This window comes from Anolis carolinensis, chromosome 6 (assembly GCF_035594765.1).
Source record: "Anolis carolinensis isolate JA03-04 chromosome 6, rAnoCar3.1.pri, whole genome shotgun sequence".
Classification (NCBI taxonomy): Eukaryota; Metazoa; Chordata; class Lepidosauria; order Squamata; family Dactyloidae; genus Anolis; species Anolis carolinensis.
The window spans coordinates 119,020,284-119,040,823 of record NC_085846.1 but is presented as its reverse complement, the minus strand read 5'-3'; the positions used below and the strand labels follow the sequence as shown (position 1 = coordinate 119,040,823).

The 20,540-nt window shown below is 45.0% G+C and overlaps 2 protein-coding genes across 14 annotated transcripts; one reads left to right on the top strand and one right to left on the bottom strand.

The window, feature by feature from the left end:
* Positions 1 to 3,556: 3,556 nt before the first annotated feature.
* On the bottom strand, positions 3,557 to 10,801 carry LOC134299842 (GTPase IMAP family member 4-like). The gene is made up of 3 exons (XM_062983712.1): positions 10,646 to 10,801; positions 7,053 to 7,119; positions 3,557 to 5,328 (listed from the first exon to the last, which is right to left on the bottom strand). The coding sequence occupies exons 2-3, from the start codon at positions 7,069 to 7,071 to the stop codon at positions 4,604 to 4,606; spliced, it is 744 nt and encodes a 247-aa protein (XP_062839782.1). The 5' UTR covers positions 7,072 to 7,119; positions 10,646 to 10,801; the 3' UTR covers positions 3,557 to 4,603.
* Positions 10,802 to 10,829: 28 nt separating this feature from the next.
* On the top strand, positions 10,830 to 20,114 carry LOC100554031 (GTPase IMAP family member 8). Of its 13 annotated transcripts, none has more exons than XM_016992729.2 (10): positions 10,830 to 10,964; positions 14,465 to 14,527; positions 15,147 to 15,236; positions 15,383 to 15,475; positions 15,622 to 15,714; positions 15,844 to 15,936; positions 16,066 to 16,158; positions 16,305 to 16,397; positions 16,863 to 17,585; positions 18,508 to 20,114. In XM_016992729.2, exons 2-10 carry the CDS (start codon positions 14,482 to 14,484, stop codon positions 19,269 to 19,271), a joined length of 2,088 nt encoding a protein of 695 aa, XP_016848218.1. In that variant the 5' UTR covers positions 10,830 to 10,964; positions 14,465 to 14,481; the 3' UTR covers positions 19,272 to 20,114. The 13 variants fall into 13 exon arrangements, with proteins under 13 accessions (XP_016848218.1, XP_016848220.1, XP_016848219.1 ...); XM_016992731.2 differs by having other exon boundaries at positions 10,834 to 10,964; positions 15,144 to 15,236; positions 15,386 to 15,475; XM_016992730.2 differs by having other exon boundaries at positions 10,834 to 10,964; positions 15,144 to 15,236; positions 15,625 to 15,714.
* Positions 20,115 to 20,540: the final 426 nt, after the last annotated feature.

The following is a 20,540-nucleotide window of genomic DNA, read 5'->3' as shown; positions in this document are numbered from 1 at the left end:
TAACATCACACTTTCTCTGTTCTGATTGGCCCCTCCGTGTGTGTGTGTGTGTGTGTGTGTGTGTATGTGTGTTGGGGGAGATCCCCAAGGCCTGACCGGGTGGGACTTCTCCTTCTTGAGAAAAAGAGGGGCCCCCGCCCAGCGCAGGGCTTCAGGGTGGGAGCCAATGTGTCCTGAGCCCCCAAAGAGACCCCCGGCAACTTAGGAGTGTTTCTCTGGCTGCATGTGTTCTGCCCCACGGCACCGCTCCTGCCAGGCCCTTGCAGCGGGGAGGCTCCTCCACTCCGTGCCTCTGTGCAGGGGTCAGAAGGGCCGAGTGGCCGGAGGGGGCTCAGAAGGTTACCTTGGCACTGGTCCAAAAGCCTTGGTCCTTTCACTTTCTCCACAGTCACGGCATTTCCCAGAAAAGAGGAGAGAAACTCCCTTTTGTGTGGGGGAAAGGATGTAATAATACTTTTATTTCCATAGCCAAGGCCCTTCCTAGAAAAGGGGAGAATTCCTTTCCATGCGGCCAAGTCTTCCTTGTTCAGAAAGTGGAGCCTGCACAGAAAATGCCAGTTGTTCTGAGCGCAGAAATAAAACCAGATACCCCGTTCCCAGGGCAGGTGCCTTATAAACATGGTCAGGGCCCTGGATGTAATAGAATACCCTTCCCAATCACCCCGCAACACACACACACACACACATACACACACTCATGGCTGCACGGACATCCCAGTGGGCCCACCAACACTTGGAAGAGAAGACATGATGCCGAGACCGTGCGTTGTCTTCTTCCTTGGCTTCATGTGCCCAGAGGTATCTGTGGAGCGCATGAATGGGACTGAAGGCTTTGCCCAAAGGAGCCTGGCCTTGCAACACACACGGAGACATGAGCACACTGCAAACACAGCCTTTTCCATACAGAAAATGACATTTTCTGGGTTAGAGTTCATACTTCTGAATCTCACATTCTTTTCCATGCAGAGAGACTGTTGTGCAGAAGTCTTTCCTCCAAGCCTTTCTGTGCAGAGTATGTTCTCCATCCACATCAATAATGTTCCTACGGCTTCAACATCAGGCCTTCTCTTCCGAGTTCTGATTGGCCCCTCTGTGTGTGTTTGTGTGTGTGTGTGTGTGTGTGTTGTGGGAGATCTGGCTGGGTGGCCCTTCTCCTTCCTGAGAAAAAGAGGTCCCCCCACCAATGCCAGGGCTTCAGGGCGAGAGCCAGCGTGTCCAAGGCCCCCAAAGAGACCCCCGGCCCTTGCAGCGGGGAGGCTCCTCCACTCCGTGCCTCTGTGCAGGGGTCAGAAGGGCCGAGTGGCCGGAGGGGGCTCCTGCTTCTTGACCCTCCCGACACAAGGCAAGAGGGTCTCCTTGGCTTTGGCTCAGGGGAGAGGCCACAGGCCTTGCTGGAGGCGAGGAGGCACGTTGGCTCCCCTTCCCTGGGGGTTGTGCCCTCGGCCCCTTGAGCTATGGGACTGCCGGGGACACTTCACCCGGGGCTGCGTTTGGCTCAGAGGAATGGGAGCAGGAGGCAGCGGCTACTTCCATCCACTTCCTGGGAGGACGGGTCAGGAGAGAGCGGCCCTTCCCTTGGCAACTGGCTGCAAGGCCCACGTCCACCCAGGTTAACCGTGTCATGGTTCTGCACACCAGCACACACGTTTCCATATACCCCCCCACCCCACACACGTGCACACACACACACACGTCAGTCACACACATTCCACTCAGGCTTCCCTGTTCAACTCCCTTCTTGCTCCTGGCAGGCTTTTCCATAAAGCTTTTGCTGAGTCTCTCATTTACTTCTGATCTTGGTCATTGTACCCTCACGAAGGAGCCCCACATGTCCACCCCATGCAACCCCCTGCCTCAAGTGGCGATGTGGCATCGACCACAAAACCAGCCCCAACGAGCCCCCCAAGTCTTCCTTTGAGAAGGAAATACATCCTCCTGCCAAGGTGGAGACTTGGGGACGCAGGTGCCCTGGAGGGTGGCCTCTTGCAAAAGGGGAATCCCAGACAAGCAGTGCTTTGTTTACCGTAGTCTTTTGGCTTTCTTTCTGGGGCGGAGAGAGATTGTTATTTTGTCTGTTTCATTTTGTTTGTACAGCAGAGTCTCACTTATCCAACGTTCTGGATTATCCAACACATTTTTGTAGTCAATGTTTTCAATGAATTGTGATATTTTGGTGCTAAATTCATAAATACAGTAACTACTACATAGCATTAATGTGTAATGAAATACTTTTTCTGTCAAATTTGTTGTATAACATAATGTTTTGGTACTTAATTTGTAAAATCATAACCTATCTTGATGTTTAATAGCCTTTTTCTTAATCTCTCCTTATTATCCAACATATTTCCTTATCCAACGTTCTGCCGGCCCATTTATGTTGGATAAGTGAGACTCTACCGTATTTCTGTTCTCTTGAATAAAAACTCAGGTGAAAGAAGAGATGAGGTTTTCCGCATATACAGAGCTGAACTGAAACCTCCACAAAGGCCTTCGATAACAATGTCGATGTGTAGATGTGTTCCGTTTTTAGTATGTGTTTAGTAGTGTATGTTGTATACTATGGTGGGATGATTGTTTAAGACAGGGGTCCCCAAACTAAGGCCCGGGGGCCGGATGCGGCCCTCCGAGGTCATTTACCTGGCCCCCGCCCTCAGTTTTATAATATAATATATTCTATATACATATAATATTGATAATAATATTATAATGTAATACAATATAACACTAATAATAATACCATATAATAATATTAATTATATATTCGATATTACATATAATATTACTAATTATATTACAGTATAGTGGTATAGTTCAATATAGTAATATATAATGCTAATATTGTGCTATGCTAATAATATAATATATTGTATGTACATATAATTTGTAAGCCACTCTGAGTCCCCTTTGGGGCGATAAGGGTGTGATACAAATGTAGTAAATAAATGCAGTAAATAAATAATAAATAAATGCATTTTAGACTTAGGCTCGCCCAAAGTCTGAAATGACTTGAAGGCACACAACAACAACAACAACAACAACAACAACAACAACCCTAATTAACTTGACTATCTCATTGGCCAGAAGCGGGACCACACTTCCCATTGAAATCCTGATAAATGTATGTTGGGTTAAAATTGTTTTTATTTTTAAATATTGTATTGTTCTTTCATTGTTCTTGTTGTTGTTTTTGCACTACAAATAAGACGTGCAGTGTTCATCGGAATTTGTTTGTATTTTTTTTTCAAATTTTTTCAGTCTGAAGGATTGTGGACCGGCCCTTGGATTAAAAAGTTTGAGGACCCCTGGTTTAAGATAAGAGTTGTGTTCGTTGCTGTACCCTTTTTGTTTACTTTCTGGGGTGAAGGGAGGTTGTTTTGGCTTTGTGTAACTCTTTTTTATTGTCTAGTTCTGTTAGTGTTTCTGTTCCCTTGAATAAAAATTCATGTCAAAAAAGAAATGAATGCTATGAGGTTTTCCACAGATACAGAGCTGAACTGAAACCTCCACAAAGGCCCTCGATAGCAATGTAGATGTATAAAATAATGTCTCAGTTCCATCAGGAGCTACAATGTGTTTATTTATTTCATGCATTTTCTCATAAGAGTTCAGAGTAACTAATACAGTGACCTATCAGAGGAGCAGAGACATGCGCCATGGAACTCAAACATTACCCGAAATACCCAACAATCAGGCAAACAATCCTTGTACCCCTAACAATGTATTGTCTATATTACTCCCCATGGGAACTCAACACTCCACACTAGACAAGTTTAAAAACATACGATACAAAAGTTGAAAAGCGATCAAATAGTAACAGTGTGATAAAAGCAAAATTAAAATACAGCGAATGCACTAAAATGGCCTTTTCAAACTCACATTCCCTCATTCCCACCCACAACAGACCCTGAACTAAAATACTGGACCCAAATATTCGGCCCAATATCATGAATCTCAAATATTGGTTGAAACATGGAAGCAGAAGCTATGACAAATCAGTCACTTTCATGACTCCACCGAAGCAATTAGGAATAATACATGCTTAGTGGAGTCATTGTAAAAATGTAATGGAATATAAATGGAAATATATAATACATGTAGATGGATATCACTTTGGGATAGTCTAGAAGCAGTGGCTGATCGGTGAGCTACTAGTGTTGCATCCTATGTTTTTTTCCACCTGATTAACTAAATATGCTATTTAGAGAATGGTATGACCATGTGGTCTTACCATTTATGTGTTTTAAATGAAATTTTTATCTTGCATTGTTGTTTATATTGATATATTGTATTATTGTTTTATCTTTTTATATTGTGATTTATTGTGTTGCTTATATTTTGTTCTTATGTTGTTTGGGCCACTGCCCCATGTAAGCCGCCCCGAGTCCCCGTGGAGAGATGGTGGCGGGATATAAATAAAGTTTTATTATTATTATTATTATTATTATTATTTACAGGGACGTAAAGTGGCTTAAGACGGTTGTGCCCCTTGCACACACTCTTACGTGGAGATAAATTTGGGTGATACTGTTGTGGCTTGTGCCTGATAAAAGAATCACCAAGCTGTGTTTTGGATTTTGTTTAAAAGGCAACTTGGCTGCATCTATTAGAGTATGTTGCACCAGCTTTTGTTCCCTTCTAACCGTTTTTCATTCTCTTCTTTCTCCCTCCTCAGCTCTCTGTTCTCTCTTTGCAGACGTTGATAATCTTCTATCCGTTTTTGGTCGCTGACGAGCATCTTTTCAGTGTAATGGGGGGCCTTGATGTTCTTCTCCAGCATGTCATCGATCATGCCAAGCAGCTCCTTCACCTGCTCCTCCCTCTTCAGACCTTCAGCCCTGTTGTTGAAAGCCAGGTAACGGCCCCCACATTTCTCAATCTGCTCCTGAAAAGAGGCATCTCCTTCACTTAAGAATGTTTCCAAAGTCTTTTCTTTTAGGTCTTCTTTGCGGGTGAACAATATGATCATGTAATCCTTGGCCTCAAAGCTGAAAATATCTTGGATTACCTGAGCAACCATTTTTTCCTCCTGAGTGAAACGGGCCACTTGCATGACCTGTATAATTGCATGTGGGCCTGGGTAGCACCATTTTACACACTTCTCAACTTCTTTGGAAACTTCTTCTGTTTTTGCATTGATTTCAAAAAACCCAGGAGTGTCAACAACCACAATTTTCCTCCCATCAATTACAGTCTCCTTCTTTTCGCATGTTTTTGTTGTTGATGTGGGTGACACGGTAGACATAAATTTCTCCTGTCCCAGGATGGTGTTTCCCGCGGCGCTCTTCCCGGCACCGGTTTTCCCCACGAGGACAATCCTCAGTTCCGTGTCTAAAACAAGGGAGGGGAACAAGAGAAGAAGCGGTCATGCAAGGGGAACTCGCTTTGACTAATCTGCAGACTAGGACACAATGGAACAATGGCTTCAAACTTCAGGAAAGGAGATTCCACCTGAACATGAGGGAGAACTTCCCCACTGTGAGAGAGAGATGTTCAGCAGTGGAACTCTCTGCTGCAGAGTGTGGTGGAGGCTCCTTCTTTGGAGGCTTTTAAGCAGAGGCTGGATGGCCATCTGTTGAGGGTGCTTTGAATGTGATTTTCCTGCTTCTTGGCAGAATGGGGTTAGACTGGATGGCCTGTGAGGTCTCTCCCAACCCTATGATTCTATGACCCATTGTTGCTAACCAGAACCCATGAAGCAAGGGGGCAAAGCAAGAGGTGATTCTGCTGGAATAAAGGTATCTTGGGGGCTCTGCCTGGCCACCCCCTCCCCACCTCCCACCCCCCAGGCCGAAGGTGAGCTCTCTTCTCCTTCCTGTTCTTGCCTTTCCCTTGGAGCTCCCCCTCCTTGCGCTGGGGCAGGTGGGGCAGAACGGGAGGGACTGAGATGCATGAACGAAAGACCTCTCTCAGCAGAAGGTCTACACCAGGGTCCCAGCTCCAAATCCTCACAAGCAAGACCTCGTTCCAAATAGAGAGAGTCCATTGGAGATGTGACTCCTTAAATCTTCTGCCATGAACTATGGAGAACCCTGGCAGACCATTTCACCCGCCTCTGGGACGCAGCCCCACTCCGCTATGGGGCAGGGAAGGGCTTGAGAAGCTCCACAGCAAGTCCAAGGGCTGCATGGCTCCATGTGCAGAACTGTGGCTTTGCTGAGCCACTCAGGGCTCAGTCTACATAGGGACCAGCAAACGTAGCATTGCCCAAACACGAGTCAAAGAACATGCAAGGCATTGCAGACTCACTCAACCAGAGAAATCAGCCAGAGCAGAGCCCTTGAGGAACCAACCTGGACACAGGATATTATTTGAGGACACAGAAATGCTTGAACACTCCAACAACTATCATGTCAGACTACACAGAGAAGCCATTGAAATCCACAAGCATGTGGACAACTTCAACAGAAAGGAGGAAACCATGAAAATGAACAAAATCTGGCTAAAGTATTAAAAAACTCCAAAATCAGAACAGTAAATAAGAAGCAACACTCTGAGGGCAGGGGAGCCCCAAGGACGGCTAATGACTCTGAACAAAGGATGCCCCCCAGGCAAGAGACCAACCTTTCCAATGCTAATTAGGGTGATTAACTGAAACATTAGGGCTGGCTTCCAACTGACAAAGGACTCTTGTCACACCCTGGACTCTCCACAGATATATATTTACCTTCCTTGCCTAGTTTCTCCATGCCTCAGAACCTCTGAGGATGCCTGCCATAGATGTGTGCGAAACGTCAGGAGAGAATGCTTCTGGAACATGGCCACACAGCCCGAAAGACATACAACAACCCACTCAGGGTTTGCTTCCTTTGTGAGGAACGTCTCATAAGAAACAGGTACAATGGACACATTTTGCTAGACAATAAAGATAAGCTTGATTGGGTACAGTGTATGCCCCATCTACACGGCCATATAATCCAGTATCTGATCCCAGATTATCTGCTTTGAACTGGATGATATGAATCTACACTGTCATATAGCCCAGTTCAAAGCAGACCATATGGATTTGATGTGGCGGTGTAACGGGGCCCGAGCCTTAGTCATTAAATTCTCACCTTCATTCCATTCAGCCATATCTTAAAGCGACGATGAGACAAATTTCAGGGCTCAGGATTTCTAAATCTGAAACAGAAAGAAAAGAGGAAATCAGCTTTGAAAAGGAAGGGCGGAATGGCTGGAGGCAAAGCAGTTTGGCTTTTCATTCAGCTACAAGCCCCAGCTACACAAATTCCCACCTGAGAAGTAACGCTGCTTCTTCTACAACAGTGGTCCCCAACCTGTGGTCAGTGGACCACCAGTGGTCCCCAAGAACTAAAATATGGCTTGCGGCCTCACCGTTACTACACCATTGCAACGAGAGCAAGTGGTCTCTCGAAACCTTCTCTTAGTAGCCAGGCAACGGGGATGTCGGGAGGGGAGAGGCTGGCTCGCACCACAAAATCCACAGCAGCATATTGATACTGCTAACATAATTAAGAATACCTGATGCAGAGCCATCAATAAAGAAATAATACAGCTTTTGCCGCTTACTAGAAGAAGGGTTACCGAAACTGGGATAAAACCCAGGAACCAGTTGTAAACGGCGTGCAAATGGTGTGAACGGATATAATACCACCTACTCAGGAGTTACATCAGCATTGACTCTGTCTACTTGGCTTCACTATTGATCCAAAACCTGTGGAGTCCTGAGGAATCCCTCCAGAACTGCAGAGACTCTGAATCAGTTTGCCTTTTAGCCAATCCAAACCTTTTAGGACTGCAGAGACTTATATCATTTTGTTTGATTTATAATACTGAGTTAGATACTTAGGACTGAGTATTGTTTCTGTGTATGTTATATGTATATGATGCTCTAATATACATATTGTGTACTACTTATGTGTGGAACCACTATTGTGTTATATAGTTCATTACATTGTTTAGAACAGACATCTGTGTTTACTCAATAGTCTTCGTTTTTAGGCCTGATCCTGGGGTTATTTGGGGAGCTGATTCAGAAAATTGCATTGGATAGAACACATCAGCTCCAAATTACTAAATATGGTTTTCTGTGGGTGAGCAAATGGCTACTGCTGGGTGGCATATGTTCTGCATCGGAAACTAGAGCGGATGTGGTCTCTCCAATGCACTTTTCTGAATCAGTCCCCAAAATAACCAAACCAAATCTAAACTTGACCAAAAACTGATTCGTAACCCTTTTGGTACTAAGGTTGGAGAGTGGTCCCGGGTCAAAGTGGTTCCCGGTCAAATAAAGGTGACTGCAGGCGCAGACTGTAGCCAGGAAATCAGAAGACATTTTCTACTTGGGAGGAGAGCAATGACCAATCTCGATAAAAGAGTGAAGGGTAGAAACATCACACCAGCAACCAAGGTCCACATAATGAAAGCAATGGTATTTCCCATAGTAACCTATGGATGGATGAGGTCCTTGAAGGGAGTGGCTCCACCTTGAAGGAGCTACGGGTGGACACGGCTGCCGACAGGGAGCTCTGGCCTGGGCTGGTCCAGGGGTCACCAAGAGGCGGAAGAGACTGAACGGATAAACAAAAAACCACGGTTCTAAAAGGAGGTTCTCCTCAGCCTTGGAGAAGCTCCAAAAGAAGGCCTGGTGCAGCGCGTGAGGTGCAGACTATCCCTTCTGGGCAGCCCCTGAATAATAATAATAATAATAATAATAATAATAATAATAATAATAATAATTTTATTTTTATACCCCGCCCCCTCTCCCCGAAGGGACTCAGAGCAGCTTACATGGGGCCAAGCCCAATCCACAACAATAAAACAAAGCAATAAAACAGATAATAACAATAAAAACAAGTCATGAAAATCACATGCAGGTCGTGAACGCCATCCAATGTGTTCCAGGTGCAGAATTTGCCTTTAGGAACACCTGGGCTCACTGGTCAGCGGATGTAGCCGAGTCCGATAACAGAGCCAGATGTTGTTTAGCTGTAGCTCAGCCGCTGGGTTGGGATCTCAATGCGGGCAGCGGCAGGGCAACAAAAGGCCAAACAAAGACAGGAAATAACAGGAGTTCAAGTTCACCGGCCACAGGAAAGTACCTTCCCTTGAGACCCCGGTGGCCCCTGTCCTGTGCACGGCTACCAGTTCCTTTCTTCTATGGCAGAGGACACGGGGTTTCTCAAAAGGGTGACGGGCCCCATCTATGCAGTTGGAACTGCTTTATAATGGTCAGTGAAGAACTCATATGATGCAGACTCAACTGCAGCAAAACAAACCCCACTGGGGTGTTGACTTTCCCTATGCGACCCAGAGCTAAATATATATTTGGCTAAAGTTGCACTTCAAAAATGTACCTGTTCCAACTTACATACAAATGTTCATAACTTTGGGACTGCCTGTATATCTATATGGATACGTGTGTGTATATTTATTTATTTATTTATTTATTTATTTACAGCATTTATATTCCGCCCTTCTTTCTCACCCCGAAGGGGACTCAGGGCAAATACATTACACATACACATTCAATGCCTTTTAACATAGAACAAAGACAAACAAACATAGGCTCCAAGCGGGGCTCGAACTCATGACCTCCTGGTCAGAGTGATTCATTGCAGTTAATTGCACTGGCTTGCTCTCCCACCTGCGCCACAGCCCGGGCCTATACACATAAGCCCGGGTATATATATACACATAAAAACACTCGGCATATGAGCAATATGGGGAGTAAGGGAGGAATCTTGTTGCTCACAGATTCATGTAAATGTCTAGGCATGGGCAAACCTCAGCCCTCGCTCCAGGTGTTTTGGACTCCATCTCCTGCCGTTCCTAACAGCCTCAGGCCCTGATTGTTTCCTGCCTGGCATTCCCCTGTTTCCAAAGTGTTGTTCTTTATTTACTGTCCTGATTTTGGAGTTTTTAAATACTACGAGCCAGATTGTGTTCCTTTTCATGGTTTCCTCCTTTCTGTTGAAATTGTCCACAATTTGTCCACATCAGGACAGTAAATAAAGAACAACACGCAAAACAGGGGAATTCCAGACAGGATACAATCAGGGCCGGCTAACACCTCCCAACAAAGGATTCCCCCCAGACAGGAAGCAGCCACACTTTGATGCTGCAATCATAGAATCATAGAGTTGGAAGAGACCTCATGGGCCATCTAGTCCAACCCCATTCTGCCAAGAAGCAGGAAATCTCATTCAAAGCACCCCTGACAGATGGCCATCCAGCCTCTGCTTAAAAGCCTCCAAAGAAGAAGCCTCCACCACAGTCTGAAGCAGAGAGTTCCACTGCTGAACAGCCCTTCTCACAGTGAGGAAGTTCTTCCTGATGTTCAGGTGGAATCTCCTTCCTTTCCTGTTTCTGGAACATGGCCAGACAGCCCAGGAAACATACAACAAACAACCCAGGCTCTTAATTGTTTGCGTCTCATAGACTTAGCATAGGGATTTGGTTTACCAGTTAAAATTCATGAGTCAACCGGTTTTTTTTTTAATCTGAAAATTTTTGGGGAGGGGGATTGAACTCCTAACACACACACACACACACACCGCTACAGGCCTGGTGCCGGGGTCATGTGCATCCCCTCTGAATAGAATATGCACCCAGTCCTTGCAAAAGACGGGAGGCATCCTGATGGGAATGGAGGGTGTCCCAATGTGCTCAGCCCAGGGAGACTCACCTGGGTTCCGGTGCTGGTGCTGCTGCCAGGAGCTCCTTCTGCCCCAGCCCGCCCTCGCCTCCAGCTGAAGCTTCTCTGGGCAAAGGGAGGGAGCCAGCCAGCTTATCAAGGCAAACCAGTTTCACTTTCACCGGGCAACTCCTCTGCAGCCAATGGAAAAGCCAAGCCAGACCACGACTGAGAACCAATCCGTCTTCTTGAGAGGGTTATTTGAGGGGGGGAGAAAAGTCAAAGCGACCCCTCCTCTGCCTCCTTCCCTCGGCAGACAAGACAAGAGGCCGGAGCCAGAGGAAGCGCAGTCGCCGGAAGAACAGAGAAGGTATGAAGTGCTCTCGAAGGCTTCCATGGCCGGAATCACTGGCTTGCTGTGGGTTTTCCGGGCTGTCTGGCCATGTTCCAGAAGAATTCTCTCCTGACGTTTCATCACATCTACGCCAGGCATCCTCAGAGGTTGTGAGGTCTGTTGGAAACTAGGAAAGTGGGGTATATATACAGTAGAGTCTCACTTATCCAAGCCTCACTTATCCAAGTTTCTGGATGATCCAAGCCATTTTTGTACCCTGTTTCCCCGAAAAGAAGACATCTCCGAAAAATAAGACCTAGTAGAAGTTTTTCTGAATTGCTAAATATAAGGCATCCCCCAAAAGTAAGACCTAGCCAAGTTTTTGTTTGGAAGCATGCCCAGCGCCTGCCAAACAGAACACCAGAGCATTCAGGATTGGTAAATGTACCTACCAGTTGTACATGGAAATAATGGGAGTAACAAGAAATTCTTGATAGGATTCACAGTTTGTCTGGTTGTGCTGGTTTGTGATGACAACTACTGTACAGTATATAATTAATGCTCATGTTTTTTGTTCAACAATAAAAGTGAATTCTTCTTCATGGAAAAATAAGACATCCCCTGAAAATAAGACCTAGAGCATCTTTGGGAGCAAAAATTAATATAAGACACTGTCTTACTTTCGGGGAAACACGGTAGTCAATGTTTTCAATATATCATGATATTTTGGTGCTAAATTCGTAAATACAGTAATTACAACATAACATTACTGCGTATTGAACTGCTATTTCTGTCAAATTTGTTGTAAAACATGATGTTTTGGTGCTTAATTTGTAAAATCATAACCTAATTTGATGTCTAATAGGCTTTTCCTTAATCCCTCCTTATTATCCAAGATATTTGCTTATCCAAGCTTCTGCTGGCCCGTTTAGCTTGGATAAGTGAGACTTTACTGTATATATATATATATACACTAGCTTTGCCCGGCCACGCGTTGCTGTGGCTTATGCTTTCAGAGTGTTGTTCTTTATTTACTGTCCTGGTTTCAGAGATTATATTGTTCTGTATTATTATATCACAGTAATTATTACATATTATATTTATAATCTTATATTATCTACTTAGAACTGGATTATATGAGGCCCCTTCTACACAGCTGGATAAAATGCACACTGAAGTGGATTATATGGCAGTTTGGGATCAAGATAATCCAGTTCAAAACAGATAATATAAGATTATAAATGCGTCATATAGCTGTGTGGAAGGGCCTTGAGTCTACGCTGCCATATACTGCAATCCAGTTAAAATCTGATAATTAGTATTTTATAGGCAGCGTGGAAGAGGCCTAAGTGAGGCCTAACTCTGCCTTTCCCCTGGGCTGAGTGGGTTGCTAGGAGACCAAGTGGGCAGAGCTTAGCCTTCTAACTGGCAGCAATTGGATAAAAACAATTATTCCTCTCCCTCTAATTAGGACTTTATTTTTCTTTTCTTTTTGTTGTATGAACGTAGAGGCATGGATGAGGGGTTGTGCTGCCAAGTTTAGTGTTTCTGGGATGTGTAGTTTTGTTGTTTTGTCCTAGGCTGAAATTTCATTACTCATATATATATATATATATATATATATATATAGAGAGAGAGAGAGAGAGAGAGAGAGAGAGAGAGTTTCATTGCCAAATATTAACTTGTTTCATTTCCAAACACTGATTATCAGATACTTAAAGTAAAGTCCCGCTTATCCAACTTCTGCTTATCTGACGCCCGGGGTGCCCTCCCTCCCTCCCTCCCTCATCCCCTCCCGGGCCAGCGCAGCAAAGGGGACAGCAGCCATTTCCCCCTGCTCTCTATATATAAACCCCACTTTCCTAGTTTCCAACAGACCTCACAACCTCTGAGGATATATATATACTGGAAAAGCAGAAGCTCTGGGAGCCTTCATTGCTTCTCTCTGTCCAGGTATGACATGGCTTCTCTACACAGTGGCAGACTTTTTAAAGCCCCCACTTTCCTAGTTTCCAACAGACCTCACAACCTCTGAGGATATATATATATACTGGAAAAGCAGAAGCTCTGGGAGCCTTCATTGCTTCTCTCTGTCCAGGTATGACATGGCTTCTCTACACAGTGGCAGACTTTTTAAAGCCCCCACTTTCCTAGTTTCCTGGTTTCCTAGTATATATATATATCCCTGTGGAATGATGTCCAGGGTGGGAAAAAGAACTCCTGTCTGTTGGAGGAAAGTGGGAATGTTGCCATTGGCCACCTTCAGGGCTGTAGCCAAGGGGGGAGGGGGGGAGGGGTTCGAGAAGCATTCTGTGCCATCGCACCTGGGGCTATAACTCTTAGCGAAAGAGGCATGGACGTGACATCTTTCCCCAGGGGATTGCTTTTTGTTCTCCTTTAGGGAAGCTGGAACTCCCAAGGATCAAAATACTGTAGATAACTCAAAACTGGTTTTATTGTTTCAAAAGGTTATCCCTTTAAGGCAATAAGCTGGAAGTTTCAAAGGGGTAAAGGAAAATATACATTACAGTCTCTGGTTGTCTTAAGTCCAAGGAGCTCTGCAGCTGAGAAGCTTTTCCAGGTCCCTCTTTCTCAATGGCTGTGAATGCCGGAGCAATCCTCAGCCTCAGTCCAAATGGCTTATGTTTGAAGACACAGTCTTCCTCTGGTGCCAAAGAACTGATTTGAAGGCGCTTGAGACTCCTCAACGTCATCCAGGTTAGGCTGAACATGAAGCATAAGTCTCAAGGGTAAGAACTTCAGAATTGGTGCTGAGAGGTAACTTAATCAAGGGCTTTAGAGCCAAGTCTCTCGCGTCCATCTGATAGAAAGCTTGATGGTGGAATGAAAAAGGAAACACTGACCAACTCCAGGAAAGAGTGGAGTCAAACAATTGAGTTGAGGGAGCAATATAACTGGTGCAAACAACATTGATTGACAGCTATAAATAACCAATCAATCCAACTACATTTACAGGGTAAAGGCAAAATCAGGCATGATACAACAATTCAAATCTTGCAACTTACAGTTCGACATATAGATGGCACCACTCACGCCGTCACACATTCCCTGGCAAGTCCCTGGCAAGCCTGAGCTCATTTTGCACTTTAGCCTTGTGAACCTTTTCCCTACAGGAGTTGGCTATACGTTTGAATTCTTCTTTGGTGATTTCTCCCCTTTTCCACTTCTTGTGCGTGTGTCTTTTGAGTCTGAGCCCAGTTAGAAGTTCTTTGGACATCCATTCTGGCTTCTTCGCATTTGTCTTATTTTTTTTTCTTTGTTGGCACTGTTTGCATTTGCGCCTTGAGCATTTCACTTTTTAAAAACTCCCATCCATCCTTAACTACCTTGTCTTTTAATATTGGGGTCCATGGAATGCCGCTCAGTATTTCCTTCATTTTTTGGAAGTCAGCTCTCAAAGTCCAGAATGCGGGTTTGACTTGTCATGGAGCGTGATTCCCTAAACAACCTCTTCCTGATGACATCACCCATTCACAGGTCAAATGAGATCCTTTCCTTTTCTGGTTCTTTTTCAGTTCTGGAATCTGTCAGAATGGCTGATGAACCAAGGAAGGGAGTGCTTTGTTGGAAACAAGATGGTAGGTTCTTCATTCCCGATGCTCCCCTAAAAAACAAGCATTCTCTGACCAGGCAGCCATTCTCTCCTGAACAAAACCCACAAACCTTCTCTAGATGACTTCAACCGTTTAGAACAGATTGCCAGACTCATGGAGAAATGCTTAGACTCCAGTGATGAATATTGACTTATTTCATTGCCAAACATTGATTACCAGATACTTACAGTAAAGTCCCACTTATCCGACTTCTGCTTATCCGACGCCCGGGGTGCCCTCCCTCCCTCCCTCGCTCACCCCCTCCCGGGCCAGTGCAGCAAAGGGGGCGGCAGCCATTTTCCCCTTCTCTCTTGTTCACTCACCAGGCCGGGTCCTGGGTCTGCTGCCACTGCTGCCGTTGCTGCTGGGATTGGCCTGGTGAGTGAGTGAGGGAGTGAGTGAGCGAGGGAGGGAGGGTCTTTGCCGCCTGCCCTCACTTTCACTCATTCACTTACTCACTGGGCTGGGTCCTGGTTCTATCCTTGCTGCCGGGACCCGGCCCGGTGAGTGAGCCAACGAGTGGATTGTGGACTGTTTTGTTCAAAATCAATAAAAATGAAAGAAAATAAGGAGAAGGCAGCAAGAAATGTGCCAATGAAAGAAGAATGTTCAGAAGGAAAGCCAAGAGATAGAGGCACAAGCAACGCTGGAGTAGAGAGATCTGGTGGAGAAGAGCAACCAAAGCCTATGGAAGGTAGGATTAAGATCTATAACACACTGAGCAGGAACCTTATACTAACCTCACCTATAGATGAGTGGGACCTAGTAGCAGGGTCAGAGTGATACCTAGCATTCCTCCCTCCTCATGAATTCACCCCATTCTATCCCATATTGCACCAGAAGAATGTTCAGAAGGAAGGCCAAGAGACAGAGGCCCAAGCAACGCTGGAGTAGAGAGATCTTGTGGAGAAGAGAAACTAATGCTTATGGAAGGTAGGATTAAGATCTATAACACACTGAGCAGGAACCTTCTACTAACCTCACCTATAGATGAGTGGGACCTAGTAGCAGGGTCAGAGTGATACCTAGCATTCCTCTCTCCTCATGACTTCACCCCATTCTATCCCATATTGCACCAGAAGAATGTTCAGAAGGAAGGCCAAGAGACAGAGGCCCAAGCAACGCTGGAGTAGAGAGATCTGGTGGAGAAGAGAAACCAATGCTTATGGAAGGTAGGATTAAGATCTATAACACACTGAGCAGGAACCTTATACTAACCTCACCTATAGATGAGTGGGACCTAGTAACAGGGTGAGAATGTTACCTATGACTTCACCCCATTCTATCCCATATTGCACCAGAAGAATGTTCAGAAGGAAGGCCAAGAGACAGAGGCCCAAGCAATGCTGGAGAAGAGAGATCTGGTGGAGAAGAGCAACCAATGCATAAGGAAGGTAGGACTAAGATCTGTAACACACTGAGCAGGAACCTTCTACTAACCTCACCTATAGATGAGTGGGACCTAGTAGCAGGGTGAGAATGTTACCTATGACTTCACCCCATTCTACCCCATATTGCACCAGAAGAATGTTCAGAAGGAAGGCCAAGAGACAGAGGCCCAAGCAACGCTGGAGTAGAGAGATCTGGTGGAGAAGAGAAACCAATGCTTATGGAAGGTAGGATTAAGATCTATAACACACTGAGCAGGAACCTTATACTAACCTCACCTATAGATGAGTGGGACCTAGTAGCAGGGTCAGAGTGTTACCTAGCATTCCTCTCTCCTCATGACTTCACCCCATTCTATCCCATATTGCACCAGAAGAATGTTCAGAAGGAAGGCCAAGAGACAGAGGCCCAAGCAACGCTGGAGTAGAGAGATCTGGTGGAGAAGAGAAACCAATGCATAAGGAAGGTAGGATTAAGATCTGTAACATACTGAGCAGGAACCTTATACTTATAGATGAGTGGGACCTAGTAACAGGGTGAGAATGTTACCTATGACTTCACCCCATTCTACCCCATATTGCATCAGTATCCTGGGGCTGAGGCGTGAGGGGACAACCCACCTACTGCTTTTCAGTTGGCAGAATCATCTGTCTTAGGGAGCTACTTTGTGGGTGATTAAAGATGAAAGCCATCTTGCCTCTCTCTGAAATAGTTGGTTAGGGGCCTGCTCATAGAGGGGGGCATTTTCAATAAAGGAGAGGCAGAGGGAAGGCCACAGGGGAGAAGAGCACTTCCACACCTGATCAAGTGACCAACCTGTGGTTTTGCAGTTCCGAGTGCCTATATCTGATGAGGGCTGCTCAGGACAGAGGTGGGATTCCTTTGGTCTCTTAGTAATGCTCTTCCTGGCTGTTGTTTCCATTCCCAACAGAGCTCGGAGGTGCAAACGAGGAGGAACGAGAGTGGCGGATTGTGCTTGTGGGGAAGACGGGAGGAGGGAGAAGTGCCTCCGGGAACACCATTCTTGGGGAAAAGAGGCTGAAGTATGAACTTTCACAAAAGCCGGTGACCCAGGCATGGATCAAGGAAGAACGGGCAGAGAACTGGAAGGGGAAGAGGATCACCATCATCGACACTCCCAACATCTTTGATGCCAGCCTCCAAGAACCGCAGAAATCCCGGGAGATCCAGAAGTGCCGGGATCTGGCCAAGCCTGGACCTCACGCTCTGGTGTTTGTGACCCAGGTTGGCCGTTTCACTGAGGAAGACATCGTGGCTTTGGAGAAGGTGGAGCAGGTCTTTGGCCAGGAGGCCACAAAGTACATGGTTGTCCTGTTCACCCGCAAGGAAGACTTAGACCCAATGGAGAGCCTAGAAGATTATGTAGAGACATCGGGCAACCAAGCCTTGCAGGATTTGGTCAAGCGATGCCAGGGTCGATGCTGTGCCTTCAACAACAAATTGACAGGGCAAAAAGGAGCCCGTCAAGCTGCAGAGCTGTTTTCTCTGATTGAGGAGATGGTGCAGAAGAATCGGGACCGGCCGTATCTCATAGAGGAGATGGAAGTGCCGATAGCGGGTGGAGCATCTTCAGAGGAAAATAAACCACAGGGATCTGCAAGGAAATGCGGGAAAATGGAGCCTCCCAAACCAGGTAAACCTAATGAAGCTAACTAAGGGATGCTCAGTTCTCCAGGAGGTAAAAGTCCTTGAAGACATTCAGGTATAAGTATATTTACATCAGGGCAATGTATGATAGAATCAATTTGGACACCAAACAAACCTTTTAAAAAGATTGGGCTGTTGTATGTTTTCCAGGCTGTAAGGCCATGTTCGAGAAGTATTCTCTCCTGACGTTTCGCCCACATCTATGGCAGGCATCCTCAGAGGTTGTGAGGTATATACTAGGCAATTGAGCTTTATATATCTGTGGAATGTTCAGGGTGGGATAAAGAACTCTTGTCTGTTTGAGGCCTCACAACCTCTGAGGATGCCTGCCATAGATGTGGGCAAAACGTCAGGAGAGAATACTTCTGGAACATGGCCATACAGCCCGGAAAACATACAACAACCCTGTGATCCCAGCCATGAAAGCCTTCGACAACACTTTTTAAAAGATGTTTTCAGCAAACTAAGTTTTAGAATTTGAAATCTGATGGTTTGAAACCAGTTGAATGGCTATAAATAATGTGAAACCATGCATATCAGTGCAATGAATTACACCACAAAGATGGTCATGAAAACACACACACACACACACGTTTGCTTGAGTTCTGAGTGACCTCAGTATTGCCTCAAATTGGCTGTTAAATGGAAGTGATTCTACACACCTGAATATTACAGAATTGCATTTCTTTCCCTGCTGAGACTGATTGATCCATAGTCCATGTTATTTAGAAACCCCTGACCCTTTTGTGCTGGACCTGGGGAAGCCTGGACGCTGAGCCCAGTCTGCCCAAATGGCTTGGTTTCCCCTCTTGCTTCCTGGGTTCTGGCTAGCACCATTGGGTCAGAACTATAATAGTGAGTTCACTCTGAATGACGGCTTCTTCTCTTGTTCCTCTCCCTTGTTTTAGACACTGAACTGAGGATTGTCCTCATTGGGAAAACCGGATCCGGAAAAAGTGCCACAGGAAACACCATCCTGGGACAGAAGGAGTTTGTGTCTACCATGTCCCCTTCATCCGTGACAAAAACATGTGAAAAGAAGGAGACTATACTTGATGGGAGGAAAATTGTGGTTGTTGACACTCCTGGGTTTTTCGACACCAGTGTAACACGGGAAGAAACTTCCAAAGAAGTTGAAAAGTGTTTAACGTTGTGTTCCCCGGGTCCACATGCAATTATACAAGTCATGAAAGTGGATCGTTTCACTCAGGAGGAAAAAGACGTTGCTCAGTTAATCCAAGATATTTTCAGCCTTGAGGTAAAGGATTACATGATCATTGTGTTCACCCATAAAGATAAACTGGAAGGAAAGACTTTGGAAACATTCTTAAATGAAGGAGATGCATCTTTTTGGGAGCAGATTGGGAAATGTGGGGGCCGTTGCCTGGCCTTCAACAACAAGGCTGAAGGTCAAGAGAAGGAAGGGCAGGTGAAGGAGCTGCTTGGCATGATCGATGACATGCTGGGAAAGAACAGAAAGGCCCCCCATTACACGGAGGAGATGCTCTCCAGGGACCGAAACCAGATGAAGGAAGAGTGCAAACATCTCCAAGAGAAGAACACGAAACGGATGAAGAAGAAGGAAAAATTGTCAGAAGAGAACAAAGACCCACCAACTCAAATACTTGCTATATTACAAAGATTGATTCATAGTGACTGCAACATACTCTAATGTTGCCTTTTAAACAAAATCCAAAACACACTTTGGTGATACTTTTATGAAGCACAACCTCTCCAAAAACAAAGGAATAGTGTTAACCAAGTTTATATCCATGTAAGAATGTGCATAAGGTGAATACTGACTGATAAACCAATGAATATATTTTATTTTTTCATCTTGGAACAACATCCACCAGCATATCTTCTAACAGGTTAAGCCACTTTACATCCCAGATGGTCATATGGTTCTCTAAATAACGTTGATTTACCAGCTAATCGCTAGATGCACACTGATCAGCCACTGTATCTGGAATATCCCAAAGCGCTATCCATCCATCTACATGTATTATATATTTCCATTTATATTCCATTTTTGCAATGATTCCACTAAGCAGGTATTATTCCTAATTGCTTCAGGGGAATCAGGAAAGAGAATGACTTGTCATACCTTCTGCGTCCTTGTTTTTGCTCATATTTAAGATTCATGATTTTGGGCCTAGTATTTTAGTTCAGGGTCTGCTGTGGGTGGGATTGGGGGGAATATGAGTTTTGAAAGGCCATTTTAGTGCACTCGCTGTATTTTAATTTGACCACACTGTTACTATTTGATTGCTTTTCAACTATTGTGTTGTACTTTTTAAACTTGTCTAGTGTGGAGTGTTGAGTCCCCGCGGGGAGTAATATAGACAATAACAATGTTCGGGGTACAAGGATTGTTTGCCTGATTGTTGGGTATTTCGGGTAATTTGTGAGTTCCATGGCGCATGTCTCTGCTCCTCTGACAGGCCACTGTATTAGTTACTCTGAACTCTTATGAGAAAATGCATGAAATAAATAAACACATTGTAGCTCCTGATGGAACTGAGACATTATTTTATACATCTATCTACACATCGATGTTGCTATATCCAGGGCCTTTGTGGAGGTTTCAGTTCAGCTCTGTATCTGTGGAAAACCCCATTTCTTTTTTTGACATGAATTTTTATTCAAGGGAACAGAAACACTAAGAGAAGTAGACAATAAAAAAGAGTTACACAAAGCCAAAACAACCTCCCTCCACCCCAGAAAGTAAACAAAAATATTACAGCAATGAACAGAACTCTTATCTCAATCAATCATCCCACCCTAGTATACAACATATACTACTAAACACATGCTAAACACAGAACAACACGGACTCTTTCTTTGCAATCTTTAATGTCCTTTCCCTTAGAAATCCTGAACAGAAGGCCCTGCTTGTCTGGGATTCCCCTTTTGCAAGAGGCCACCCTCCGGGGCGCCT